The sequence below is a fragment of the Carettochelys insculpta genome, chromosome 1, assembly GCF_033958435.1.
Source record: "Carettochelys insculpta isolate YL-2023 chromosome 1, ASM3395843v1, whole genome shotgun sequence".
Classification (NCBI taxonomy): Eukaryota; Metazoa; Chordata; order Testudines; family Carettochelyidae; genus Carettochelys; species Carettochelys insculpta.
The window spans coordinates 42,327,795-42,354,998 of NC_134137.1; the positions used below are offsets into that span (position 1 = coordinate 42,327,795).

The 27,204-nt window shown below is 46.7% G+C and overlaps 2 protein-coding genes across 5 annotated transcripts in view; one reads left to right on the forward strand and one right to left on the reverse strand.

Annotated features, from left to right (window-relative positions):
* The window catches only part of NPAT (nuclear protein, coactivator of histone transcription), a 43,453-nt gene extending 40,396 nt beyond the window's left edge, over positions 1-3,057 (reverse strand). For both annotated transcript variants that reach the window (XM_074984869.1, XM_074984861.1), the window contains exon 1: positions 2,939-3,057. In XM_074984869.1, coding sequence (XP_074840970.1) covers positions 2,939-2,975 — 37 coding nt within the window. In that variant the 5' untranslated portion in view covers positions 2,976-3,057. The remainder of the gene's footprint in view (positions 1-2,938) is intronic.
* A 131-nt stretch (positions 3,058-3,188) lies between these two features.
* ATM (ATM serine/threonine kinase) overlaps positions 3,189-27,204 on the forward strand; it is a 128,564-nt gene continuing 104,548 nt past the window's right edge. For 2 of the 3 annotated variants that reach the window (XM_074984905.1, XM_074984914.1), the window contains exons 1-7: positions 3,189-3,234; positions 11,495-11,599; positions 11,676-11,788; positions 18,122-18,267; positions 19,919-20,083; positions 24,447-24,612; positions 24,996-25,234. In XM_074984905.1, coding sequence (XP_074841006.1) covers positions 11,528-11,599; positions 11,676-11,788; positions 18,122-18,267; positions 19,919-20,083; positions 24,447-24,612; positions 24,996-25,234 — 901 coding nt within the window. In that variant the 5' untranslated portion in view covers positions 3,189-3,234; positions 11,495-11,527. Of the gene's footprint in view, positions 3,235-11,494; positions 11,600-11,675; positions 11,789-18,121; positions 18,268-19,918; positions 20,084-24,446; positions 24,613-24,995; positions 25,235-27,204 lie in introns of those variants that run through there. The other variant, XM_074984922.1, reaches the window with a different exon arrangement.

Consider the following 27,204-nt stretch of genomic DNA (forward strand, 5'->3'; position numbering starts at 1 on the left):
AACACCACCAGTCACTTGAGTGCCTCAGATGATACGAGTTACCTTAATGTAAAACAGACAAATTCCTACTTACAATATATCTCCAACCTTCAGAAATACTGAGATTCCTTCAGGCACTAAAAAGAGCAATTTGAATATAGAATCCAGAACACAGAATCATGAAAGTTAGATGTAATATTGTGTATCCCATGTCAGAGCAGACTCGTCCCTGTGGTACAATGGACAGTGCTTTAGCCACTCTAGTTTTAAAAGTCTCTGATGGGATTCCAGTCCCAAATATCTAACTCCAACTTGTCTCTCAAAGTACCATGCCTAGAACTGACAGAAAGATTAGATCAAATTCTTCTCTTTCTGATCCACAGAAATGTTTACTATGTGAGGCAAACAAAATCCCTGTAATTCACTCAAACTAATTCTGCAAGGCTATATATCATGAAAGTATTTTTACTTGGGCCTAAAGATGATCAGCTCACCCCGGGGAAAGCAAACTTTTTATGTCAGGCCCCATTTTTCATCTCTGCAATTAGCAGCCTCCCCCCCACCCTCGACCTTTCTAGTGCAATCCAAACCGACTGAAATTTCAATTGTGTTACAAAAAAACCCTTTCAGCATGTGTAACAAAATACGTAAATATAAAAACTTTGCTACTTGGCATATAAATATGAAAACATACATAAAAAACAGTAAGAATTTTAATGGAATAGATGAGCCTGACACCCAGCAATGCATCATGCTGCACCTCCCTTACAAAATTTCATGCCCCCCGAAGGGGAACCACCCCCCCACTTTGTGCACCCCAAGTTAACATCATGCACTGCCTGTAGTTTTATACGTGTTTTACTTATCAAAATGATTACGATATTTCTAAAAAGATTCAACCACACTATTTCTCTCTCTCAGACGGAAACACAGGGTAAACCTACACTGCATTTGATAATGAACAGAAGGAAATTTCAGAGCCCTGTTCTGTTTACAGACTCTGAATCCTGGATAAAGAGAGGGGTTTCAAATCCTGAGATGAACTGCAGTGTGAGCCCAAGTATGTAGACCCAGGCTGCAAGCATCACCACCACTGGTTTTAAAATGCAATGTAAACATATCCACAACTGCCTGGGATAATTGTATGCTCACACACACATAAAGCTATATTCAAAGAAAATTAAAGTTGCAATTCAAACATGCAAAAATCACAAAATACCAGGATTAAGGTTGCCCTGGCCCAACTGCAAGTGCTATTATACAAACTGTAATTAAACAATCAGATTTTTTCCTGCAGAACCCCTACCTGACAATCTACAGTCCCCAAGCTTCTCAAGACGGTAACCCATTTTGAAAATTCAGGAAGAGCTGGTGACCCAAGGCACTTCAAAACTGGAGGCGGGGGAAGGAGGGAGGAGAGAGAGTAAGGAAGATTCTCCCCTGACAAAAATGCACTCTGCCATCTTAAGCCCCCTTCGGGCCCAAAATGCTCCAAGTCACCCACCTTAAACCCCTCTCAGCACCCCCATCCCCTGGCTTAATTCCCTCTCAGCTAAGGTTGCCAGATTTTTGGAAAATTTATGTGGGACAAGAAATACAATCCATGGGATCCACAACCAGGGCTGCCTGTCCCATATAAGTTTTCCAAAACCTAGGTGGGGGGCGGGGACCCCACAGCTGGAAGCTTGGGGTATGGAGCTCCTGCAACCAGTGCCAGCCATAGGAACCCAAACCTGCAGCGTGAAGCCAGCTGGTGCACTTACCACTAGTCAGCAGTGCCAGCCACAGGACCCCAGATGGGAGGGGGAACAGGGGACCCTGCAGCAGCATGGTGGAAACTGGCTGGGGCATGGAGTCGTGACCATCTCTCAGCCCCCTCTGCTCCTCCCGTCCACAAGTTTAAACCTATCTTAGCCACTCCAGCCTCCACACCTACCTCACAGGGGAGTTCTAAGGTGCTGCTGCTGACCCCTGCAGCTCCTTAGTTGGGCTACCTCCTTCTCTGCCTGGATCTCCCCAAACCTCCTATTCCCTTCCCCCATCTACAGCAGGGCAGCTCTCTGCACTTCAAGCTTAAATGGCACTCAGTTTAATTGGTTTCAGGGTGGGATCCCTCCTTCCAGCTGTTAAACCAATTAAACTGAGTTCCATTTCAGCAAGGAAGAGCAGGGACTGGGAGCCAAGGAGGAGTCACCAAGTGGCTACACAGCTTCTTCAGAGCCCAGCTGGTGACCCTTAGAAAACCTAATCCCAACCCATAGATTGGGAATCCCTGATATAGATATTCTGGGTCACCTACAATTCTCTGGCACTGAGATGTTTAGACAGACTTCATTCATCAGTTGTCTTTTGGTAGAATGAGCTATGAAGAAATGGGACCTTTACAAATGTGTTTAAAACACAGTCTATTTAGATAATCCAGACTCCCACCCACTGAGACACAGCCTGCTGAAGTTGTTTCATGTGTGCCAGTTTGCAGCTCTGTGTTCATAACGGGTTATATACCATAAAATATTTGCATCTCAACCGTGTGCTGTAATTGTGTGTCACAACCAGGTCCAGGGAAGATCAGTGCTACTCTCTTCTTTAGAGCCAGGTGTCAGGGGACTCTTTCTTTCCCTTATAGCACAAGGGCACAGTAGGGAACAGCCATTAGCAGAGGCACTCCGATTTCTGCATCTTGCCCAGCCCTGACCACGCTGTCAGCGGCTAACAAGTAACAACCATGGAGCTGTATAAGCAACTGTCTCGTGCAGGGGCCCTCTCTTAACACCCCCCCGCCCCAAAGACCTCGGGCTCACATCTGCTCCGGCCGAGGTAGACTAAGCGAGGCCTCCCGCACGCAGCCAGGGAGAGGCGGCTGCTGACCAGGGCACGTCGCACAGCCCCGGGGAGCTGCGGCTGCAGCCGGCGCCCCCCGCAGAACGGGAGACTTTACCCGCGCGGCCCCCGGACTCACCGAGCACCAGCCGGGCCACGTCGGAAGGCAGCAGCATGGCCCCGCGCGGGGCTGGAGCCCGCAGCGTCAACCCCGGGAGCGCAGCCGACCAGCCCAGCGACCTCCGACTACCAACGAGCGGACGGAGCCGCCGCCCGCCCCCAACCCAATTCTTTCCGCCGGAAGGGAGCGCGCTTGCGATGCGCTTCCGGGCTAGCGCCAGGCGAGGGCGGGAGCGCCGCATGCGTAGTCGCTTCTCAACCTGTGGTGTCTCGTGCTCGCAGAGGCTCCGTGGGAACCAGGGGACGCAGCCTGCGGTAACTGACTCCGAGCGGCGGCTGCGGCCCAGCGCGGGGAGGAGCAGCCGGGTGCGGCCTTGGTCCGCGGTCCAACCGACAGCGCAGCCCGGCCTCTCCCTCTGCCTGGTCACCTCATGCCGGTGTTCTGTCCTTTGCGCCCCTCCCGCACCTGCGGGGCCTCAACCCGCCTCACAGCCTTCGCCCTTCCCCTCCGCGCCTCACGCCCGCCTTCCTGCCCCCACCCCCGCTGCATCTCGCCACGCCGCCATCTTCCGGTTCCTCTCCATCCCCGCCGCCCCACGCCCGCCTCCCTGCTCCCCTCCGCCTCACGCCCACCTCCCTGTTCCCTTCCGCCTCACACCCACCTCCCTGCTCCCCTCCGCTCCACCCTCTCCCATCCCTGCCGCCTCACGCCCACTTCCTTGTTCCCCTCCGCTTCAACCCATCCCCCCTCCTCGCACCCACCTCCCTGCTCCCCTCCGCCCCTCCCCGCCGCCTCACGCCCACTTCCTTGTTCCCCTCCGCTTCAACCCATCCCCCCTCCTCACACCCACCTCCCCGCCCCTCCCCGCCACCTCACGCCCACTTCCCTGTTCCCCTCTGCCTCAACCCATGCACCCGCCTCACACCCACCTCCCTGCTCCCCTCCGCTCCATCCCTCCCATCCCTGCCGCCTCACGCCCACTTCCCTGTTCCCCTCCGCTTCAACCCATCCCCCCTCCTCACACCCACCTCCCTGTTTCCCTCCGCCCCTCCCCACCGCCTCACGCCCACTTCCCTGTTCCCCTCCACCTCAACCCATCCCCCCGCCTCACACCCACCTCCCTGCTCCCCTCCGCTCCACCCCCTCCCATCCCAGCCGCCTCACGCCCACTTCCCTGTTCCCCTCCTCTTCAACCCATGCCCCCTCCTCACACCCACCTCTCTGCTCCCCTCCGCCCCTCCCCGCCGCCTCATGCCCAACTCCTTGCTCCCCTCCGCCCCAACCCATCCACCCGCCTCACACCCACCTCCCTGCTCCCCTCCGCTCCACCCCTCCCATCCCAGCCGCCTCACGCCCACTTCCCTGTTCCCCTCCGCTTCAACCCATCCCCCCTCCTCACACCCACCTCTCTGCTCCCCTCCGCCCCTCCCCGCCGCCTCATGCCCAACTCCTTGCTCCCCTCCGCCCCAACCCATCCACCCGCCTCACACCCACCTCCCTGCTCCCCTCCGCTCCACCCCCTCCCATCCCCGCTGCCCAATGCCCACCTCCCTGTTCCCTTCCACCTCATGCCATCCACCCACCTCACGCCCACCTCCCTGCTCCCCTCCGCTCCACCCCCTCCCATCCCTGTCGCCTCACGCCTACCTCCCTGTGTCCCTCCGCCGCGCCCCGCCCCATCCCGTCCCCTCCGCCTCAACCCACCCCCTGCCTCACACCCACTTCCCTGCTCCCCTCCGCCCCTCCCCGCCACCTCACGCGCACTTCTCTGTTTCCCTCCGCCTCACACCATCCACCCGCCTCACACCCACCTCCCTGCTCCCCTCCGCTCCACCCCCTCCCATCCCTTCCCTGCCGCCTCATGCCCACCTCCCTGTTCCCCTCCGCCCTGCCCCATCCCATCCCCGCCGCCTCACGCCCACTTCCCTGTTCCCCTCTGCCTCATCCCATCCACCCACCTCACACCCACCTCCCTGGTCCCCTCCACTCTGTCCCGTCCCATCCCTTCCCCGCTGCCTCACGCCCACCTCCCTGTTCCCCTCCGCTCCGCCCCCTCCCATCCCTTCCCTGCCGCCTCATGCCCGCCTCCCTGTTCCCCTCCACCCTGCCCCATCCCATCCTGCTGCCTCACGCCCACCTCCCTGTTCCCCTCTGCCCTGCCCCATCCCATCCCTGCCGCCTCACGCCCACCTCCCTGTTCCCCTCCGCCTCATCCCATCCCCGCTGCCTCACGCCCACCTCCCTGTTCCCCTCTGCCCTGCCCCATCCCTTCCCCGTCGCCTCACGCCCACCTCCCTGTTCCCCTCCGCCTCATCCCATCCCCCCGCCTCACACCCACCTCCCTGTTCCCCTCCGCCTCGCCCCATCCCATCCCCCCGCCTCACACCCACCTCCCTGCTCCCCTCTGCTCCGCCCCGTCCCATCCCATCCCCGCTGCCTCACACCCCCCACCTCCCTGTTCCCCTCTGCCCTGCCCCATCCCATCCCATCCCTGCCACCTCACGCCCACCTCCCTGTTCCCCTCCACCCTGCCCCATCCCATCCCCGCCGCCTCACGCCCACCTCCCTGTTCCCCTCCGCCCTGCCCCATTCCATCCCTGCTGCCTCATGCCCACCCCCCTGCTCCCCTCTGCCCCGTCCCATCCCTGCTGCCTCACGCCCACCTCCCTGCTCCCCTCCACTCAATCCCATCCCCGCTGCCTCACGCCCACCTCCCTGTTCCCCTCTGCCCTGCCCCATCCCATCCCCTCCACCTCCCTGCTCCCCTCCACCCCATCCCATCCCCGCTGCCTCATGCCAACCTCCCTGCTCCCCTCCGTCCCATCCCATCCCCGCCGCCTCACGCCCACCTCCCTGTTCCCCTCCGCCTCGCCCCATCCCATCACCGCCACCTCACGCCCACCTCTGTGTTCCCCTCCGCCCCACCTCATCCCATCTCGATGCCTCACGTTTATCTCCCTGTTCCCCTCTGCCCCATCCCTGCTACCTCACGCCAATTTCCCTGCTTGCTTCTGCTCCATCCCATCCCTGCTGCCTCATGCCCACGTGCCTGTTCCCCTCCGCCCCATTCCCTCTCTGTCGCCGCACGCCTATCTCCCCACTTGCTGCTCTCTGTCCCCTCACTGGTTACTTCATACTCGTTTTCTAGACACTTGACGCCCCCCCCACCATCCCTAGCCATCTCTCCATTTTCCCCAAGCTTTGCTGCTTTACACTCATCTCCCTTCCCTGTTCCTTGGCTGTCTCAGCCCTATTCCTTCCCTCTACCCTTCTGGAACCAGTTCCCCATCCCATGCCACCTCAACCATTTCCACTCTTGGCCACCTCACATGTCTTCCTGCCCTAGCCACCTCCAGTGTTCCTCCTGGTTTTTTCCATCCATGGGCAGAATAAATTGTATGTGCACCGAGGCATGTACAGATGTGCACCACCAATAGAAACACATACTGCCAGCTGTGGACACTCTGGTAATCGGCTGGGTGGCACCTGAATCTCTGGGTGGCTGCCCAAGTGCTCAGCTTATGGGGAATACTGGCCAGCTCACAGCCTCCTGGCCCTGCCAGACCTGGATGTCCCTGCCCCAGGCTCGTTCTCATTTACCTGTTTCCCCACTCTTTTCACATCCTCCCACAACTTGTGGATGATTGATTGCTTCAACATGAATCCTCTGTGTAACGTTTTGGCAATGAATGAATGCACTCCTTGGATGTATAAAAAGTGGACTGTTTGCTAGAAATAAGGAAACTTTCTTGTTTCTTTACTTATTGCCAGGATCACTACTAGTATATAGTAATCCCTCAGTGCGTTATTTCGTTTTGCGCTTAACTTGCATTAATGTGAGTTAAACTCAATTCAAAATCCCATTCCCCTTGGCCCTGGATCAACCCCCCACCGCACGCGACCCCGGTTCACAGCCTTGGTTCACCCTCACCCCCCTGTGGCTCCAGCTAACCTCCTCCCTCCCACTCCATGCCTGGCTCCAGCTCACCACCCCATGCCTAGCTCCAGCTCACTCCCCGCATGGCTCTGGCTCAATTCCACGTGGGGCTGTGCAGCCCTGCCTGCTCCCCGCCGGCCCCCAGCCAGCCGTAACCCACCCCAGGCTTATCCCCCATGCCCCTCTCCTACGGCCTCAAGCCACCGCCAGGCTTAATCCTCCCCAACTGCAGTCCCCCAACCCCAGAACTTACCTTTCAAAAGGTGCTCCAGGTGTTCCTGCTGCTTCCATGGCTGCAGAATATGCGTTCTGTGGGGGAGCAAGCCAACCTGAGTTAGGCCAGGGTGCGTGGGACTACTGTATTGTTCACTGTTGAGGAAACATAAGACAGAATTCAAAGGAATGCCATAAAAATTATCCAGGGGCTGAAAAAGAAGATTGATGGTTTGAAATGTAAAGACCTCAGCTGAAGAACTGAGCATTTTTTGTTTTGCTGAATAATAAATTTGCTGGAAAATGCATTTGTAGGAAGCACAAAAACATTGTGAATTTGAGTCAAATTCAGCCAATTTTTTTTCCCGCAAAAAATCTATTTTTTTTTTCAGAAATGTCGAAACAAAACATTCTGGCATTTTCCATAGTATATGTTTGGTTCTTTTAAAATTGTTTTAGAATTATCTTGTTTGACCTCACCAAAGATTTTCTACATTTTGCTTTGTTAGAAGATCATACATAATTCAGTTTCAGTTTGAAATGAATAGGTGGCTCGTGAAGGTCAGAGCAGTATTAATAAGATGACAAGTATCAGAGAGGTACCCAAGTTAGTCTTTATCTTCCAAAACAACAAGAAGTACTGTGGCACCTTATAGGCTAACTGATATTTTGGAGCATAAGCTTTCGTGCGCAAAGAACCGCTTCATCAGATGCATAACTCGTGCAGCTGATGATGAGGGCCTTTGCCCACGAAAACTTATGCTCCAAAATATCTGTTAGCCTATAAGGTGCCACAGTACTTCTTGTTATTAATAAGGTGGTTATTCAAAGATGGAGGTGAGCGTTTTTTTTTTCTGCCGTGGCTACTTGTGCATCCTGTGACAATGAAGAGTCCAAAAGGACCCAAAGGCTACAAATTTAGCAGTCATAAGTTAGATGCTTTTGATTAAAAAAGCAGTGGGACCCTTGGACGATAAAGATATAAAAGGAGCGATCAAGGAAGACAGTGCCATTGCGGAGCGATTAAATGATTTCTTTGCTTCAGTCTTCATGGCTGAGGATGTTACAGAGGTTCCTAAATCTGAGCCAGCCTTTTTAGGTGACAAATCTGAGGAACTCTCCCAGATTGAAGTGACATTAGAGGACGTTTTGGAGTTAATTGATAAGCTGAATAGTAACAAGTCTCCAGGACCAGACGGTATTCACCCAAGGGTTCTGAAAGAACTCAAATGTGAAATTACGGAGTTAACAACAGTGGTTTGTAACCTATCCTTTAAATCCACTTCGGTACCCAATGACTGGAAGACGGCCAATATAACGCCAATATTTAAAAAAGGCTCCAGAGGAGACCCTGGCAATTATAGACCGATAAGTCTAACATCAGTACCAGGCAAATTAGTAGAAACAATAGTAAAGAATAAAATTGCAAGGCATGTAGAAGAGCACGAATTGTTGGACAAAAGTCAGCATGGTTTCTGCAGAGGGAAGTCGTGTCTAACTAATCTATTAGAATTCTTTGAAGGGGTTAATAAACATGCGGACAAGGGGCACCCAGTGGACATAATATACCTAGATTTCCAGAAAGCCTTTGACACAGTCCCACATCAAAGGCTTTTATGTAAATTAGGCGGTCATGGGATAGGAGGAGCGATCCTTTCATGGATCGGGAATTGGTTAAAAGACAGAAAACAAAGGGTTGGAATAAATGGTAAATTTTCACAATGGAGGCGGGTAACTAGTGGTGTTCTCCAGGGGTCAGTCCTGGGACCGATCCTGTTCAACTTGTTCATCAATGATCTAGAAAATGAGGTAAGCAGTGAGGTGGCAAAGTTTGCAGATGACACCAAGTTGTTCAGGACAGTCAAAACCAAAAGGGATTGTGAAGAACTCCAAAAAGATCTCAGCAAACTGAGTGATTGGGCAGCAAAATGGCAAATGAAATTTAATGTGGGTAGGTGTAAGGTAATGCATATTGGAAAAAATAACCCAAATTACACGTACAACATGATGGGGTCAAATTTAGCTACGACAGATCAGGAAAGGGATCTTGGAGTTATAGTGGATAGTTCTCTGAAGACATCCACGCAGTGTGCAGCGGCAGTTAATAAAGCAAATATGATGTTAGGAATTATTAAAAATGGGATAGATAATAAGACAAAATATATCATACTTCCCCTATCTAAAACTATGGTACGCCCACATCTTGAGTACTGTGAGCAGATGTGGTCTCCTCACCTCAAAAAAGATATATTGGCATTAGAAAAGGTTCAGAAAAGGGCGACTAAGATGATTAGGGGTTTGGAACGGGTCCCATATGGGGAGAGGCTAGAGAGACTGGGACTTTTCAGTCTGGAAAAGAGGCGATTGAGGGGCGATATGATAGAGGTATATAAAATCATGAATGGTGTGGAGAAAGTGAATATAGAAAAATTATTTACCTTTTCCCATAATACAAGAACTAGGGGACACCAAATGAAATTGATGGGTAGTAGGTTCAAAACTAATAAAAGGAAATTTTTCTTCACACAGCGCACAGTCAACCTGTGGAACTCCTTGCCCGAGGAGGCTGTGAAGGCCAGGACTCTTAGGGTTTAAAAAAGAGCTTGATAAATTTTTGCAGGTTAGGTCCATAAATGGCTATTAGCCAGGGGTAAAGTATGGTGCCCTAACCTTCAGTACAAGGGCAGGAGATGGATGGCAGGAGATAAATCACTTGATCATTGTCTTCTGTTCTCCTTCTCTGGGGCACCTGGCATTGGCCACTGTCGGCAGACAGGATACTGGGCTGGATGGACCTTTGGTCTGACCCAGTATGGCCATTCTTATGTTCTTATGATAGAAGGAAATGTTATAGTGGAAAGTTTCCAGTGATTTTCTTCTCCTGCTAACACTATCTTAGTCTCGCCTTGAATGAGTTTTAGATAGTTTCTGATTTTGGACTGAGTGCTGAGAGATGGAGTTATTTGTATCATTCTAAAAAGCTGTAGAGCGAGGTGTCATGAGTTTGCTATCGGTGCTTTGGACTGTGTTGTCTGCATAGCTCTCACATCTCTGTATGTCAGGGCAGAAGTCAAAGAATAAGTTGACACAACAAATTGAAACCTGCAGCTGGCCTGTGCCAGCCCACTTGGGCTGTGGGACTGTTTCATTTCTGTGTAGACTTCTGGACTTGGGCTGAGTCTGAGCACTGAGACCCTCCTGCCCTGCAAGGCTCCAGCCTGTGCCCAGAAGTCTACACAGAAATGAGAGAGACCTGTAGCCTGAGCTCTGTGAGTCTGAGTCAGCTGTAGGGTTGCCAACTTCTAGTAGCACAAAACTGAACACCCTTGTCTCATGCCCTGCCTGAGGCCCAACCCCTTCTCTGAGGCTCTACCCCACACTTCAGCCCTCCTTCCTCTGTCACGCACTGTCCACCACCCTCATTCATTTTCATGGGGCTGGGACAAAGGATTGAAGTGCAGGAAGGCTTGAAGGCTCCAGGCTCAGTGGTGGAGCCAAAAACGAGGAGTTCAGAATCTGGGAGGGGGCTAGGACCTCCTGCTGGTTTCATAACTACTACTTGTGACAATGTATTATGTTTTTGTGATAAGACTATTTCTGGTTTTGTTGGTCTGGTTCTAGATGGCCTAAGATCAATACAAATTCTGGTGATCCTCTCTGAAATAAAACATAAATGTAAAAACACCCTGTGCATGTAAGACAGATGACAAAAATCATGAACTGAAAGTAAGGATGTAAAATCCCATTTAATTGATTAATCAGTAGGCTAACCTACCATTTAACTGGCTTAACCAGTTAAAGGGGGACAGCTGGATGGCTGCTCCAGCGTGCTGCGCCAGGGACTGGAGCTGCTCTCGCCAGGTTGGGGCATGCCTGTCCACAGCACTCCCGGGACCCAGGCTGCTCCAGCCCAGCAGAAGCTTCCCTGCCTGCCGTGCTGCCACAGGTGGGAAGCACTCCAGCACGGCTTGAGCAGCCCGCTTCCTGGTTCCCTGGGCGCTCTGCTGGAGCTGAGCCAGAGCAGCCCCTGTTCATGGCAGGAGAGCTGCTCCAGCCTGCTGGGCTGGAGGAGCTTCCCCAGCCCCCCCACACCACCTGGACCTCTACAGATGGGGGCTACTCTGGCTATGCTGGAGTGCCCCTGCCTGTGGGGCTGGAGCACAGGAGGAGAGCTGCTTCAGCCCCTACCAATTAATCGTTACCAATAAGCCTCATCCATTTAGGATGAGGCTTACCGGTTAACTGTTAACGTCCCTAACTGAAATTAAGTAAAATATCAAAACACTTCAGGTAAATTTTTTAAAAAAGACTTAAAATTGAAGCTAGAATCCTGTTATGCATTACGTTTCCCATCATTTAAGCAGGTTATAATAAGGCAGTTTTTTCCTAATTAGAGTACTGATTGTCTTTACTTCCATTTACAGATGCTAATTATTTGTCTAGTGCGAAACTGAACCATGAGTCTTGTGCTACACGAGCTGCTTGTTTGCTGCCGTCAACTTGAAAATGACAAAGTTACAGAGCGAAGGGTAATTAAAATACTTTTTTGTGTGTAAAACAGTGGAGTGGGTGCATATTAACTTTTTTCTTAAAATACATTTTCAGAAAGAAGTTGAAAAATTCAAACGACTCATCCGTGATTCTGAAACAGTTAACCAACTGGATCATAATTCTGACTCGAAAAAAGGAAAACAACTGAACTGGGATGCTGTGTTTAGGTATATTTTGTCTAAATTGACATCTTTCTCATTTTACAAAACACTGTTTTGTTTAATAGATTATCAGATCTACACCAATGTTTTTCCTAGATCTGCAGATTGGATTCAGAATCTTGTGTGTCTGTAACTAGGGTATGTCTTAAAATATTATTTTAAGTTTACATACTTTTAATGGTAGTCACATACAAAAAAAATGAAATGGCTCAATAACAGTTGCCTAACATAGAGAATAGTAAGACAGGGTCACATCATACTTTAATGTTAACAGAAAGCTGATTAAATAAGGTTGATTGTTAGTGCAGTTATTGTGACCTGTTGAGTTTTTTTAATCTTATTATAAGTGCTAACTTTGTTAATTCTTTCTAACAAATATTTCCAGTTTGTGTCCAGCTTTCAAGTTGCAATTATTTTTGCGGGGGACGGGGGCTGCATCTACACTCCCCCTGCCTCAAAGGGGCATGCAAATGTGGCCAATTGAAAATGCCGATGAGGTACTGGTTTGCATATTCAGCATCCATTTGCATTTTCGATCGGCCGCGTTTGCATGCCCCTTTGGAAAGGGAGGGGCTGTGTAGATGCCACCATGGAGTATGGCTTATACATATAATATAGCCATCTCATAAAAGCTCGTGTTTTTAATCAGTCCTTTTTAATCAGTCCTTTGACCTGGGATAGCTGAACTGTGGGTCATGGGCCAAAGGAAGTATACTGTGTGGTTGATGGAGGTTCTCATTTAAGATAGAGATCCTACTCCTGGTGGAATTCTGTGCCAAAATATTAAAAATTTCAGGCAAAGTATTTTAAAATTCTGCAGTTTTTTGGGTCAATAAATAAATGTGGAGGTTGCACAATGCAAGACCCAGGTCTCCCCCAGAAACATCCTGAGGTCTTATCTCTGTGTGCAAGGCACACTGGTGCTATGTCTATGCTAGACCCCACCTTTCTAAAGGGGGATGCTAATGAGAGACTTCAGCAGATGCTAATGAGGTGCTGTAATGATAATGCAGTACCTCATTAGCATAATGGTGGCCACGGCGATTCAAAAGTGCTGCTTTCGAATTGCGCGCCACCCGTGTAGATGTGGCTTTTCAGAAGGATGCCCCAGTCTTCAAAAGCCCCTGTTCCTGTTTCGTTTTAGAAATAAGGGGCTTTCAAAGATTGGGGGTCCTTTCAAAAAGCCCCCGTCTACACAGGTGGTGCATGATTAGAAAGCGGCACTTTCGAATTGCCATTGCTGGAATTATGCTAATGAGGCACTACATATTCATGACAGTGCCTCATTAGCCTATCCCAAAGTGTCTCATTAGCATCCCCCTTTCAAAGGCGGAGGCTAGTGTAGACATAGCCCAGGTGTGGGTGGGTAGGTTGGCTCAGTCTGTCAGGATCCAAGTGTGGAGGAGCTTAGTGTGTGGGGTGGGGGAGAGTACAGGTGTGGAGTGAAAAGTTTCTGTGTGGGACATTCTGGGAGCAGAGAGGCTTTGGATATACAGGCCTCATTGCATGGTTTCTGGATGCCAAGGGCTATGGGACTCTGCAGGAGCGTCTAGCTAAAGGTGGTTGGTACTCATCAGATTTTGTCTGGGTGTGAGGAGATGGGACTCTGTGGAGGATGGGGTGGGGGTGGTTCAGTGGGGGTAGTCCAGGTACTGGAGAGTAGGGTTTGGTAGGGTGGAGGTCTTGGAGTATCTGATTAGGGCTCAGAGGGGTGGGGCTTCCAGGGGCATAGAGAGGGGCCCATCAGTATATGAATTCAAGTGTGGTGATTTTATTGCAGGGTGTGGGCTGTGTGAAGGGGTGGGAGGTCTGGATGCAAGGGAGTCAGGCTTGGCAGTGGGGGACAAGTGTACAGGAATGGGGCCAACCTGTGGGTGCTGGGAGAAGGTCTGGATGGCTGGTGGGGTTGAGCTGTTGGGAGAGGAGCTCCCAGCAGTGACCCCTGTCCCTTGTGGCTCAAGGAGTGTGGCCATCCTGTGGGTGGGGGCAGAAGGTGAGGAGGCTGGGGAGGGGAAGGATGTAAAGCCAGGGGAGATCTGTGATGGGACTTATGTGTTGCCCTGGCCACTCTTTTCCCTTCTCCAGCCTAGCTGGGACTACCAGTTGAGCCCAGGACAGGATAGCAATGAAAGGTCCTGTGGCACCTTATGGACTAACAGAAAAGTTTTGAGCATGAGCCTTCGTGAGCACAGACTCACTTCATCAGATGATGGTCTTGGAAATCTGCAGGGCCAGGTATAAATAAGACAGAGCAAGGGTGGGGATAACAAGGTTAGCTGAGTCAGCAAGGGTGAGGCTTACTACCAGCAGTTGATCTGGAGGTGTGAGCACCAAGGCAGGGGAAGCTGCTTCTGTATTTAGCCAGCCATTCGCAGTCTTTGTTTAAGCCAGAGCTGAGGGCATCGAATTTGCAGATGAATTGTAGCTCAGAAATTTCTCTTTGGAGTCTGGTCTTGAAATTTCTTTGCTGTAGGATAGCTACTTTTAAGTCTGCTACTGTGTGGCCTGGGAGATTGAAGTGCTCTCCTACGGGTTTTTGTATATTGCCATTTCTGATGTCTGATTTGTGTGCGTTTATTCTTTTACGTAGAGACTGTCCAGTTTGTCCGATGTATATAGCAGAGGGGCATTGCTGGCACATGATGGCGTAACTTATATTGGTAGATGTGCAGCTGAATGAACTCACGATGGTGTGGCTGATCTGGTTAGGTCCTGTAATGGTGTTGCTGGTGTAGATATGTGGGCAGAGCTGGCAACGAGGTTTGTTGCATGGATGGGTCCCTGAGTTAGAGTGACTGTGGTCCGGTGTATAGTTGCTGGTTAGGATTTGCTTCAGGTTGGCAGGTTGTCTGTGGGCAAGGACTGGTCTGCCTCCCAAGGCCTGTGAAAGTGGGGGATCATTGTCCAGGATGGGTTGTAAATCCCTGATGATGCTCTGTAGAGGTTTTAGCTGAGGACTGTAGGTGATGGCTAGTGGTGTTCTGTTGGTTTCTCTCTTGGACTTGTCCTGTAGTAAGAGGCTTCGTGACACACATCTGGCTCTGTTGATCTGCTTTTTCACTTCCTCAGGTGGGTATTGCAGTTTCAAGAATGCTTGGTAGAGATCCTGTAGGTGTTTGTCTCTGTTGGAGGGGTTGGAGCAAATGTGGTTATATCTTAGTGCTTGGCTGTAGACAGTGGATCGTGTGGTGTGTCTGGGATGGAAGCTGGAGGCATGAAGGTAGGCGTAGCGGTCAGTAGGTTTACGGTACAGGGTGGTATTGATGTGGCCATTATGTATTAGCACCGTGGTGTCCAGGAAATGGATCTCCTGTGTGCACTGTTCCAGGCTGAGGTTGATGTTGGGGTGAAAGTTGTTGAAGTCCTGGTGGAATTCCTCCAGAGTCTCCTTCCCATGGGTCCAGATGATGAAGATATCATCAATGTAGCGTAAGTAGAGATGGGGTGTTAGTGGACGAGAGCTAAGGAAGCGCTGTTCCAGGTCAGTCATGAAAATATTGGCATATTGAGGGGCCATGCGGGTACCCATAGCTGTGCCGCTGATTTGAAGGTATATGTCATCGCCAAATCTGAAATAGTTGTGTGTGAGGATAAAGTTACAGAGCTCAGCCATCAGATGTGGATCATCAGGGATACTGTTCCGGACAGCATTTATTCCATCTTTGTGTGGGATGTTGGTATAGAGAGCTTCTGCATCCATGGTGGCTATGATAGTGTTTTCTGGTAGGTCATCAGTGTCTTGCAGTTTTCTCAGGAAGTCAGTGGTGTCTCGGAGATAGCTGGGAGTGCTGGTGGCATAGGGTCTGAGGACAGAGTCCACATAACCAGACAGTCCTTCAGCGAGAGTGCCAATGCCTGCGATGATGGGGCGTCCAGGATTTCCAGGTTTGTGGATCTTGGGTAGTAGGTAGAATAGCCCCGGATGGGGCTCTAGAGGTGTGTTGGTATAAATCTGTTCTTGTGCTTGTGTAGGGAGTGTCCTGAGCAGGTGGTGTAGTTTCTTAGTGTATTTCTGATATGTTAGACTCCTTACTCTTCCTCAAAACTTTTGTTAGTCTATAAGGTGCCACAGGACCCTTTGTTGCTGTTACAGATCCAGACTAACAAAGCTACGCCTCCAATACAGTACAGGATAGGAGCCCCCAGCCTGGTCATCCTTCTCCCTGGGTGGATCTGGAATTGGCTAAGGCAGGACTCAGCAGGAGTGTTTCATAAGGGTGTTAAAATGGTTAACTGGCCCCTGCCGGTGACTTCTGGCCATGGCCAGCTGCGCCAGGCTGGGGCAGCCCTGGCCATAGAGGTTTTAGTCAGCCAGGTGGCAGGACCTCATGGCCGTAGTGGGATTGGACAGCATGCCAGGTGGTGAGCCTGGAGTTAAAACAATTAGACGAATAACCATTTTAACATCTCTAGTGTCTCAAGAGATGTGGAGGTTCAGGGATTGGATGGACAGAGGTTGGGACTTGTTTGGTACTGGCAGGGGCATCCCCAGCCATCTATGATTGGCTTCAGGTGCCTGAAACAATGAAGTCATGTAACTTGCACGAAGTGGGCAAGGGGCACCTGGATACTCGTGTGGCCTCCTTTTGCTTCCCCATCAGAATTTTGTTTTATTTTTCTTGGAAGCAGAGAAATCTGTGGGTGATGCAGTGGCTCAGAATTCCCCTAGGACTACTATTCTCTATAATTTCTGAATTGAATCTGATTCTTCCACTGAGAGGAAATTGAACATAGTGTGATGTGCTTATCATTATATGTAAGTAGCACTTCCATATTAAAAAAATCAATGTCTAAAATTCCATTTGTGTACATGTAAGCTAAGCTTCAGGTATATTTCTACTATGTGATATAACAATCCTATATATCAGAGAGGTAGCTGTGTTAGTCTGTAGCTTCGAGAACAAGAAGTCTTGTGGCACCTTATAGACTACCAGATATTTTGGATCATAAGCTTTCATGGGCAAAGACCTGCTTCATCAGATGCATGAGTCGGGGGAGGGCAGGGGTTCAGAGGAGCATTTAAAGAGTGGGGTCCCAGTAAGAGGGAGGGCCAGAGCTGACGAGGTCTATTCAGCAAGGTGGAAATGGCCCAGTATCAACAGTACTTATCAAAAGAGGAAAAAACAAGTCAAATCAGACAGGGGGATGTGAGCCTTTGTCAGAGTCTAATGGGATTGTTCTCGAGGCTAATCCTAAATAGTTTTACATTATTTTCATTAGGTTTGCTACGACTAGTACAAAACGTATTTATGTTAGAAGAAAACAAAGATACTGATATTAAACCAAGTATATACTGCTAACCAAAAAATCAGTGATGTAATTGTGTAATACTTGAATATGCAACATTTGTAGTCCATCGAATATAATCTGGTAGTCTATGTATGGAACATATTGTCTGTGTCTAGAGTAGCCCCCAGCTTCAATGAGGGCGTGGTAATTAGGGTGTTTCGAGATTACTAATAAAGTGCTGCGGTGCATATGCAGCACTTCATTAGGCTAAATCTCTCCCACGGCAACTTCGAAAAGTCGAACTTGGAAGTGCCAGCTTGTGTGTAGCTGCAGGTCAACCATGGGTACCTCAAAGTAGCACAGGCATTTGAAGTACCAGCTACACGCAAGCCAGCACTTCAAAATTTGACACTTCAAAGTTGCCGTGGGGGGAGGGTAATTTAGCCTAGTGAAGTGCTGCATATGCACTGCAGCACTTCGTTAGTAACCTCCCAACACCCTAATTACCATGCCCCTTTGAAGTTGGGGGCTAGTCTAGACACAACCATTCACTTCAGCTTCTCCGAACAGTTTATGATCAATCCTATCCATTAAAGTTAATGGAAATCACGTACTTTTTTCAATGAATAATTTTAAAATAGTCAGTGAAAAACATTCTATGGAATCTGATATGTAGCATGTTAATTTGGAAAGAATTCAAGTTTTTCTTCATTATGAGCAATTAGTAGTACTTTCTAATATTTTTGCTATAATGCATATTTGTAACATGAATAATGGATGCATAGCAGTATAATACTCTTTTTAATCACTCACTGTAAGCTCAGCTCTATACAAATTTTTGAGGAAGATACACTTTTTACCCCAGGGTAGGTTACGATCTAGATAAGTAAAATAATTTGTGCATAAAACGTACTAGAATATAATCAGTTTTTGTCCCTATCTGCTAGCTATTTCCATTAGGTTTACACCAGTAATACCTATGTTTATTAATTGTTTCACAAATAAAATTGCTAAGCTTGAGTTTGGATTTTTAAGCTTTAATCTCTTTTAAAATCAGCAGCCTTTGTAGTTTATTTGGTTGTGAAAAATAACTATTTTGTATTTTTGAAGGTTTCTGCAGAAGTACATCCAGAAAGAAACTGAGAGTATCAAATTGGCAAAACCAAATGTATCTGCTTCAACACAAGCTTCCAGGCAGAAAAAGATGCAAGAGATCCGTGGCTTGGTCAAATACTTTGTCAGATGTGCTAATAAAAGTTAGTGATTTACATATCCACATATATTTATAGACACTTTAATGCTTTACTGTAAAGTTCAAGGTCTTATTCTGAACCAGATGTGACACAGCATTTTAAAATACTCGTGGACTGTGGTTATAAATTATCACTTACTTTTTTTGAGTGTCCAATGAACCTTTTTCCATTAGTGTTTGAAGTTCTAGATGGAAAATTTGTATTAATTCATCTTCGTGATAGTATAGAACTGTTTCTTCACCTGCGGTGTAATTGCGGTGTTTTGTATAGTCTACTGAGCACTTGTGGACTGTGCTTGTATAACCAGAGAGAAAAGGATGAATTGAGGCAGAATTTTCAAGCAATGGGGTTTCTGCTAGTTTTTTTGGAAAAGCTGTTCAATAACACATGTATGCTCTCCATCAGAAAGGTTTTGCTGACAACCTGAATTGTTTTCTGAATTCTCTCCCATTTCTCTTTAGTTATACCTCTGAATTGTACTAAAGTATTCCTCATTTTTAAACACCTGTAGAGGGGTGTGTGGACCTCTTAAACACATCATTGTGTTAGATGATAACTCTTATCACTTAAGCTCTCCAAAGCAGTAGTAATATTTATCACATACTGTTCACAGACTATCCAATTTCTTTACATCTGTCTTGGATTGAGGAACCCGGAACTTTACACAGTATTTTAGTACTGACTCATGAGAGATGAGGACTTCCCTGCAGCCTAGAAACACATTTAGCTTTTTGCTGCCAGGTTGCTTTGGAAGTTCATTGACTCTGGTTTTATCATTATCTTTGTGTTTCTTTCAGCATAACTGCTCTCCAAGTTTCTTCCTACCATTAGATGTTGAGATTGCTAAATGTATTAGCACAGTGGTTTTTAGCTAGGGTTCTGAGCCTTTGTGGGGGCTGCAGGCAGGTGTCAGGAGGTCCACCAAAGTACACCAGAGACCGGGGCCAGCATGAAGGGCCCACGGTTTAAGTGAGCCAGACCCTAATACCCACAATGCAGAGTTAAAACTGAAGCCTGAACTCTGCTGTATTTGGTTGAAGCTGGAGCTCAAGCAGCTTCCATTCACAGGGCATCCTGTGGTATTGGACCTTGGCCAATTGCCTTGCTTGCTACCCTCTAATGTTGGCCTAGGCTTTTAATCTATTCTAATGGCATAGGCAGACTGTGGAGGTTTTATACCATGTTGTGAGAAACCGGGGGGCTCAGAAAGAAAAAGTTGAGAGCTGCTTTGTTAGCATGTATTTTTTCAGATGAATATCACTTTGATTCCATGCTAATGTTCTAAAATGTCAGACTCTGTATTATTTTTCTGCTTGTAAATATGACCAATGTGTGGCTTATCCCTTTTTTCAGATCACTACAGTCTTTCAGTTAAATTCAGGATTAGAAAAGGTTTCTTTAAAAACAATTGTTTCTAACAAAAGTAGATAGAAATTGCAGTATGGGTTATTCCTAATACTTTCAAGAAGAGTTGCAAGCTACAAGAAAAAACTTCAAATATTTGTTGGTAATGGAGTAAAATGGGAGGAAATATATTGCACCTTTAAGATAAATATGGTAATGTTCAGACTTTACGAATTCACTTATTCCACTCTTGGCTTCCTTATTCACTACTTGGTTTGCATGTTTATACCTCCTTCTGTTTACTGTCTAGGAGCACCAAGATTAAAATGCCAGGAACTTCTAAATTATGTCATGGATGTAGTGAAAGATGCATCAAGTTATGCTATTTATGGAGCTGACTGTAGTAGCATACTACTAAAGGATATTCTTTCAGTGAGGAAATACTGGTGTGAGCTATCTAAGCAACAATGGTCAGGTTTGTATATAGTACTTCTGTTGCAATAATGTCTCTTTGCAAACATGTATTTTCTTACTACAGAAATGTGTTTAAGCATATTGTTTATTGTTTATTGTATTTCAGAGGCACTGTACAAATTTATAGTAAGAGACATTACAATTTAAATAGACAAACAAAAGGTTGGAGTGGATATTAAAGTATTTTTGTCTATTACCCGTTATTCCATGTAGGTTAACTCTTTTATACTGACAACAATGACCCAAGCGAATCAATTTTAATGTCCAGTTTATTATTGAGATTGAGGCCTTGTCACCGCTGTGCAGTGGATTGACATGGCAGTGATTTATCCACTCGCAGTTGATTTATTACGTCTACTGTAGATGCAGCAAATTAATCTCTTAGCTTGCTGTTGCTGATGGTGGTATGCCACTAAAATGAGAAGAGTAGCCAGTGTCAACAGGAGTGCAGCCCCTCTCATCCTTACTGCGTGCAATATGCCTTAGTAAGTATATCTATTTGCATAGCTGAACTAGATCAACAGTGCAAGTAAGTTTAAACCAGGCCTGTATTGACTGGTCTGCTTAATGTGTTACCAGTGAGTATTATTATTTGTGTTAGGATAGAATCCAAAGATCTCAGCTATGTTTGGGACTCCTTTCTGCTAAGCCCTGCACAGATACGTAGTAAAGGACAGGCCTGAAGAACTTAGTCTGAGGGAAAAAAAGCTGAAGGGGCAGGGAATGTGGTAGAACATTTAAGCTCCATGGCAGCTGACACATGAAAGATAGGAGAGATCATAATTTTTGAAGTAATATGAAAATGCTGCATGTGGCAGCCCCTCAACCTGCTCTTATCAGCTGGCAGATTTATTATAAGCACCATGGAAGAAATGGCTCTTGAGAGAGACGAAGGAAGGAATGGGGGTGGATATTGCATGTGTAAGTGTAGAAGTGAGTGCAGAAAGAATTGCACTACTGGGAAAGTACCTTGGGGTTGGAGATGTCATGCTTGAGTGAAGTGGTATGTAAAATCAAATTCTTAGCTGTATCTTGAAAGTGGTTGCTGTAATTTCAGGTAAAAAAGACAAAACCAAGATCTGGGATTGCAGATACGCTCCATGTAACAGATTTTTTTGGTCTTATTTTAATTAAAACTATGCACACGCAAGTACTGAACATGAGAATCTGAGAGCTGCCTTACTGCATCAGACTAGTGACCCTTCTAAACCAGTATTTTGTCTCCAACCAATGGAGCCCTATCACATGGACCCAGGTTAATATGGGGGCCTGCGCAAAATGGGCAGCCCAGCAAAGCGTCAGCAGAAGCTGCAAGGGAGAAAGACATGATCCTGGCAGATGCTGTCGGGTGGAAGCCCCAACCTCAGGTGCCTGAGCCACCCCAGTTGCAGAAGCTGTGAGGCTGAAGCCCCAAATCCCCCTCCCCTGTATCCCTGTGGTACACTTTTTAATAACAAGGGACCCAGTTCCAGGTCTCTAGTTTTTGACAGGCCAGGCCAGTTGAAAAGGAGGCTTGGCAGTGTCTATATAAGTTTGGTTACTGAACTAACCAAGATCAGCCTCCCCACCAAAAGAAGGGGACGAGCTGCTTAGCTGCTCAAGGAAAGAACTGCTGTCTCCCTGCTCCATCTCCAGCCATTCTAATGGAGAAGTGGGTGCCAGTGCCACAGGGGAAAATCCTTTGTATTCCTTTGTGCATTTCCTCAGGCACCACAACACCGCCCTGCTGTGCCCCCATTTTGAGGAAGATGCACTCGTGGCCTTTGTATTGTGTATGCACCTTTTATGCTGTCCTTGTGAAAATCCACCCACATTTGGACAAGATATAATCCTTTGAAAAATTATGTCTTGCACATGCTCTGTAGAGACTTCTTTGATTTTAGTAGTTAAAATCTCTGAAGAATTCATCCTCACTGAGTGTACTCAAGCCTCTGACAGCCCCTAATGAAGATGACACTGTGCGTGTGCCATCGCCACAGAATAACCGAGCATATGTTGCTATCTCACAAGTCCCGTTTCTGATTACACAGCACACGTGCTGTCCTCACAGAGCAGTTTCGCATGCTCATTCCCAGGCTACAAGGGTTCAGGCTAGACTTTCCCTGTATTAGGTCAGAATGGAATTGGAACTGAGAACAGAGTCTATCTGGTGACCACTGTGCTGGCATCCAGGGAACATGGAGAAGAAAGTGCTTGATCTGAACGCAGAAGAGACAAAGTTTGATTAGAATGAGAAAAAGAAGCAGATTGTGTGAAACTGATGAGACTGAGGCTAGGTGGGCAGAAAGAATGGGACTGGAAGTAGGAGCTAGAGTGGGGGAGAGACAGGTTGGAGGAGGACTCGCTCTTGAAAGGGAATGGGCAGAAGACTCAATGTCCACTAGAAAATGATCCCCTCTAGCAGCGACAATGGAGTTGAAGATTACAAATCCCACCATTCTTTTGCCATCAGATATATGTGGACCACTGGTAACATTTGTGTCAGATTTCCTCCCACCACGCCACGCGTCCCCACTGTGACCCTCAGAAAGGACAACACCTTATCAGTTATTTCGTTAGCTTGAGTGACAGAGGTCTATGCTATAAATCTAAAAGTTCCAAGTGTGCTAACAGCTGTCACCATCTGATGATATTGGCACCTGGGGCTAATGGGACCACCTGCTGTGGACCAGCAGACCGTGGCTGCTCTTTGTCAGCTGTGGACTATTGCCAGGGCCAGTGGACCATGGCTGCTTTGGCTGTTGACTGCTGCCCAGGGCCAGAGATTAAAACTGCTATGGTTGGCCCCCGAGCACAGCTGCTATGACCAGCTGGGGACCACGCCCAAGACCATGGACCTCAATGGCTCCAGCCAGATGTCCTCGGACTGCTGCCTCTATGCTGTGCCAACTGAGCAGCTGTCCTTGGGGTTAGTCAGATTGGGCCTTACAGAAGTCAACAGGGTCCTGGAACCCATGACCATAATGTGTATGCACAAGGGGGCTGAATTAAAAGATGTACAGAAAGTCTTATTTCTGGTGTTTCCTAAATTTGAGTACTAGATTTTGCAATCTTAAATCTGTAATGTCCTTTTAACATATATTTGTAATATATAATTGTGTATTTCTCCAACAGGCTCTTTAGTAGTTGCCAAATTCCAATTAGTGCAGAGACATAGAGCCCTGCACAGTCAAAAAATGTGTGTCCATGGATATAAATCAAATGTGTGTGGAGCTTCAGGGCCTACTAGGAACTGCAGCAGTGAAAGCAACATGGCTGTATCACCCCCATCTCGATCCCCAGCCCCAGGAGAAAGAGAGTGCTGCATGGAAGGGACTCTTCTGACCAGGGGCAGCTGCTAGGCATCTTGGTGCCTGCCTCGGTGTGTGGGTTAGAGGGTGATACAGCCACACCAGAGAAGCTGCCCTTGGTGGGATTCTTGCTTCAGTGGAGTGCTGCAGCTCCACAGAAATCTGCATCCATGGATATAAATTCTGTATCTATACAGGATTCTCTGTAGGTTTTAGTACTGATCTCTAAAGTTATTTTTATATGTCGTCTTCTACAAGATATAAAAATGCTTACACAGTAAAACACTACATGGTGAAAACTTTATGAATTAGTAATGTAGTAATTATTTCTTATATAACAAATATTAGAAAATGGAGAAAAACAAAATTTATAGACAACAGAAAATGGAGAAATACTAAATTTACCTAAAACACTTTTTTCCCATGTATTGTAGGCTAGCTTCATTATTTTATCTGGCATTTTTTGGAACAGTACCCTTGGGCATATTGTTGTATTAATGAAAATTCTGCTTCTTGGGTGACACGTTAAAAGGGAATGAAATAATTCATGATAAGAATTAGTTGAAATGTCATGAATATTTCTTGGGGTGGAATTGTTGGTGTTGAGATTTTTTTTTTTGTTCTGTTTTGTTTTTTGTGGCATTAAGTTACCTGTGGTATGTATAGATAATATTTTCTTAATGTTTCTGTGAGAAGTTAAGGTACAGAACAGGGAATTAACTTTTGTGAATAGTGATCTAAGGCATAGAGAGGTAGCTGTGTTAGTTGGTATCTTCAAAAACAAATTGTTAGGTGCTGAGCTTTTGTGGGACAGACCCACTTCTTCAGATCTGGAAAATTATGAACTTAAGTGTTCATGATATTAGTAGTAAGTGGATATTTTCATAGCTCAGGCAAAATATTTTAATTTTAATATTATGTTGTTTTTTTCTTCCTGTGTATCTTCCAAATTTAATCATCTTGATAGAAGTGTATGTTCCAGTCTTTTAAATCACTGTTTTACCCAGGGCAGGAGACAGTTATACCATTATATTATTTTTGATAAATTATTTGTATTTTGAATTATGTTTACAGATCTGCTGACTCTCTACTGCAAATTGTATCTCAAACCTTCCAGAGATATTAACAGGGTCTTGGTGGCTAGAATAATTCATACACTTACCAGAGGATACTGCTTCCAAACTGATGAACTAAATTCCAATATTTTTTGCTTCTTTGCAAAAGCACTACATTGTGCAAGGTAATATTCAGCTTTTGTGTGTGTATCAAGATAATTTCTTGTAGATAATTGGGGTTGGACTTGATTGTTCATGGAGGCTTATTTATCTCTGACTTTTGTGATTCTGGCCTTCAACACCTTTCTGTTTATTCAGAACTCTTTGAAATGTGACTCTTGCATTTATTTATGTACTCTTGACATTATTTTGTATTATCTGCAAGTGTGCACAGTGAGGTCTTTTAATCATCCCTTCTTTCTTTATTAAGTTAGGTTTGTTGAGTGCTCAATTTAGAATTCAGGGAATAGTTTTTTCAAAAGATCCAGACAAGTCATTTGTTAATAATTCTTGTCAATAGAAAGCTGGCTGTTGTTGCTCTAGATGAAGTGCTTTGTTTATATTGCAGGCAGGAGAATGCCTCTGTAGGTCTGGATCATATTCTTGCAGCAATTAATGTTGTCTTCAGTGTGTTTGCTGTCAACTGTCGTATGCGGATTTGTAAGCTAGGAGAAGAAATTCTTCCTACAGTACTTTATATTTGGACTCAGCATAGACCAAAAGATTCCCTAAAGGAGTTAATAATTCAGCTACTTCAACTGCAGGTTCATGTTCATCATCCAAAGGGAGCCAAAACACAGGAGACAGGTACACAGTAAAAAGCTTCTTTTCTTTTTTTGTTTGGTGGCGTGTTTTTTTTTTTCCCCTCATTTTAGTAAATTGTTGCTGTATCTGAGAGTGCAAGTTGCACATTCAAAGTCCTTTTGAATGTCACTGGTAAGCCTGGAGAAGGGTCACAGGAGTAGCTTCTCAATAAGAGTATTGCTTCTCAATAGTTTTACACTATGCTTCGAAGCTGATTGAATTGTGGGGTTATGTGTTTTTAATTATATTATAACACTCAATGTGCCAAACGCTGAATGAGAACAGCCAGCATCTGATCAAAGACTTAAAAATGTAAAAAGAAGAGCAGGATGGGGAAAGGTTGGGGTATGAGTAAATCTTGGAATAGGTATGTTCAAGTCTGTGTTGTTGTATTGTTTCTCTTTTTTATTTTGGGCATAGTAAAGTTAGAGTTAGAGCAGGGAGACAGGACACTGAAAAATGTATTGCTTTCTATGAAAAGAATAAGTTTAGTAGCACAAAAGTGGCAGTGCTGTTCAGGCAGGATGATTGAAATATGCACAGTTGGCGCAATGAGGAGGAGGCAGACAGGTCAGATAATGCAGGGAATTATAGGGATAGTACCTTATGATTCCTTGCTCCTGTGCTCAGTATCACAAGAGAGGAAGAGGGAAGGAAGGGTAAGAAAACTACTAAAAGCAGTTTAGTGACTGTTTCTGAATTACAGGATCTGCAGCAGTACATTAGTCAGAGACCAAAGGGAACAGTTTCCAAATGGTTACTCTGTGTTTCTGATCAGGGAGTGGATAGCATATCGCGATCAAAAACTGAAGCAAAGGCACTAGGTAAACTTGCCCCAGATCCTGTTAAATCAGATTTTCAAGGAGACCCATGGAAATTTGTGGAATATGTTACGAAAAACCATATGGGACAGATGTGATCCATTGGAGGATATGGATGAAAGTGGGATTCATTGGTTACAGCAGGAGAGGCCCTCTGTGAAATAACAATAGAAGTGATACTATTTGGGGGGGCGCTGGCACTGACTCCAGTGAAGTAGAAGTCACATCATTAATGTTTTGCAGACTTTTTAAAGGGGGACCTCCTTGGGCTTCAGGTTCTCTAATGGGTTTGCGTTCATCTTTAGTGGGGAACCCTGTCACCACAGCTATCAGTGCTATCCCCTGTCTGGAAGGCTTATGGCTATCAAGCAAAGATGGTCAAGGAAGGACTGAGATATAGTGGCAGTGGAGATGGATAAAACCAAACTGCCCACTTGCAAAGCCCACTGGAAATAGCTAATGTGTCAGGGAGAAAATATAGAAAGTGGTATGGGGCTCTCTATCCAGCCATGTTAAAACAGTGGCAGCAAAGGAGCAAGAACAACATGGGCACTGTGACTGAACTCTCTGCCCCTCCTGAGTCTAAGCAGGAGTATCCACAAAGTGCATGGAGAAAGTAGTTAAGGAAAGCTCCTGACTCTACCTGACTTGGAACACTGGAAAATACAACCACTAGATTAGGACTGGGCTGACATACCATCCATTTTGGGTGATGGGGCACCCAAATCTAGCCACCCATAAACTCACTATTATGTGGATTAAAATTTACTGGGATCCTAGTAATTGGAAATATAGTGATATGCCAGTTCAGGGATCAACAACCTTTCCAAGGTGGAGTGCCAAAATATGACCTTTTGATCTCTATATATGGTCCAAGTACCAGTGATACTTTTTAAAGTCACTGGTAGTCTTACTTACAGCGGCTTCATTAATGTGTAAATTAAGATGCAGAGCTTTACTGTTTTGATGGTGGTGGTTAGGATTTTGTTAATCCACAGGCAGCATGGCTTTGAGCAAGCTCCTGGCTGCATGAGGGAGGAGGAGAGGGGCTGAGCTCCTGCCTTGTATGCCAATGAAAATCAGCTTGCATGACGCTCTAGGCCCACGTGCCAGGAGTTGCTGACCCCTGCGCCAGTTGATGGTGAAGAAATT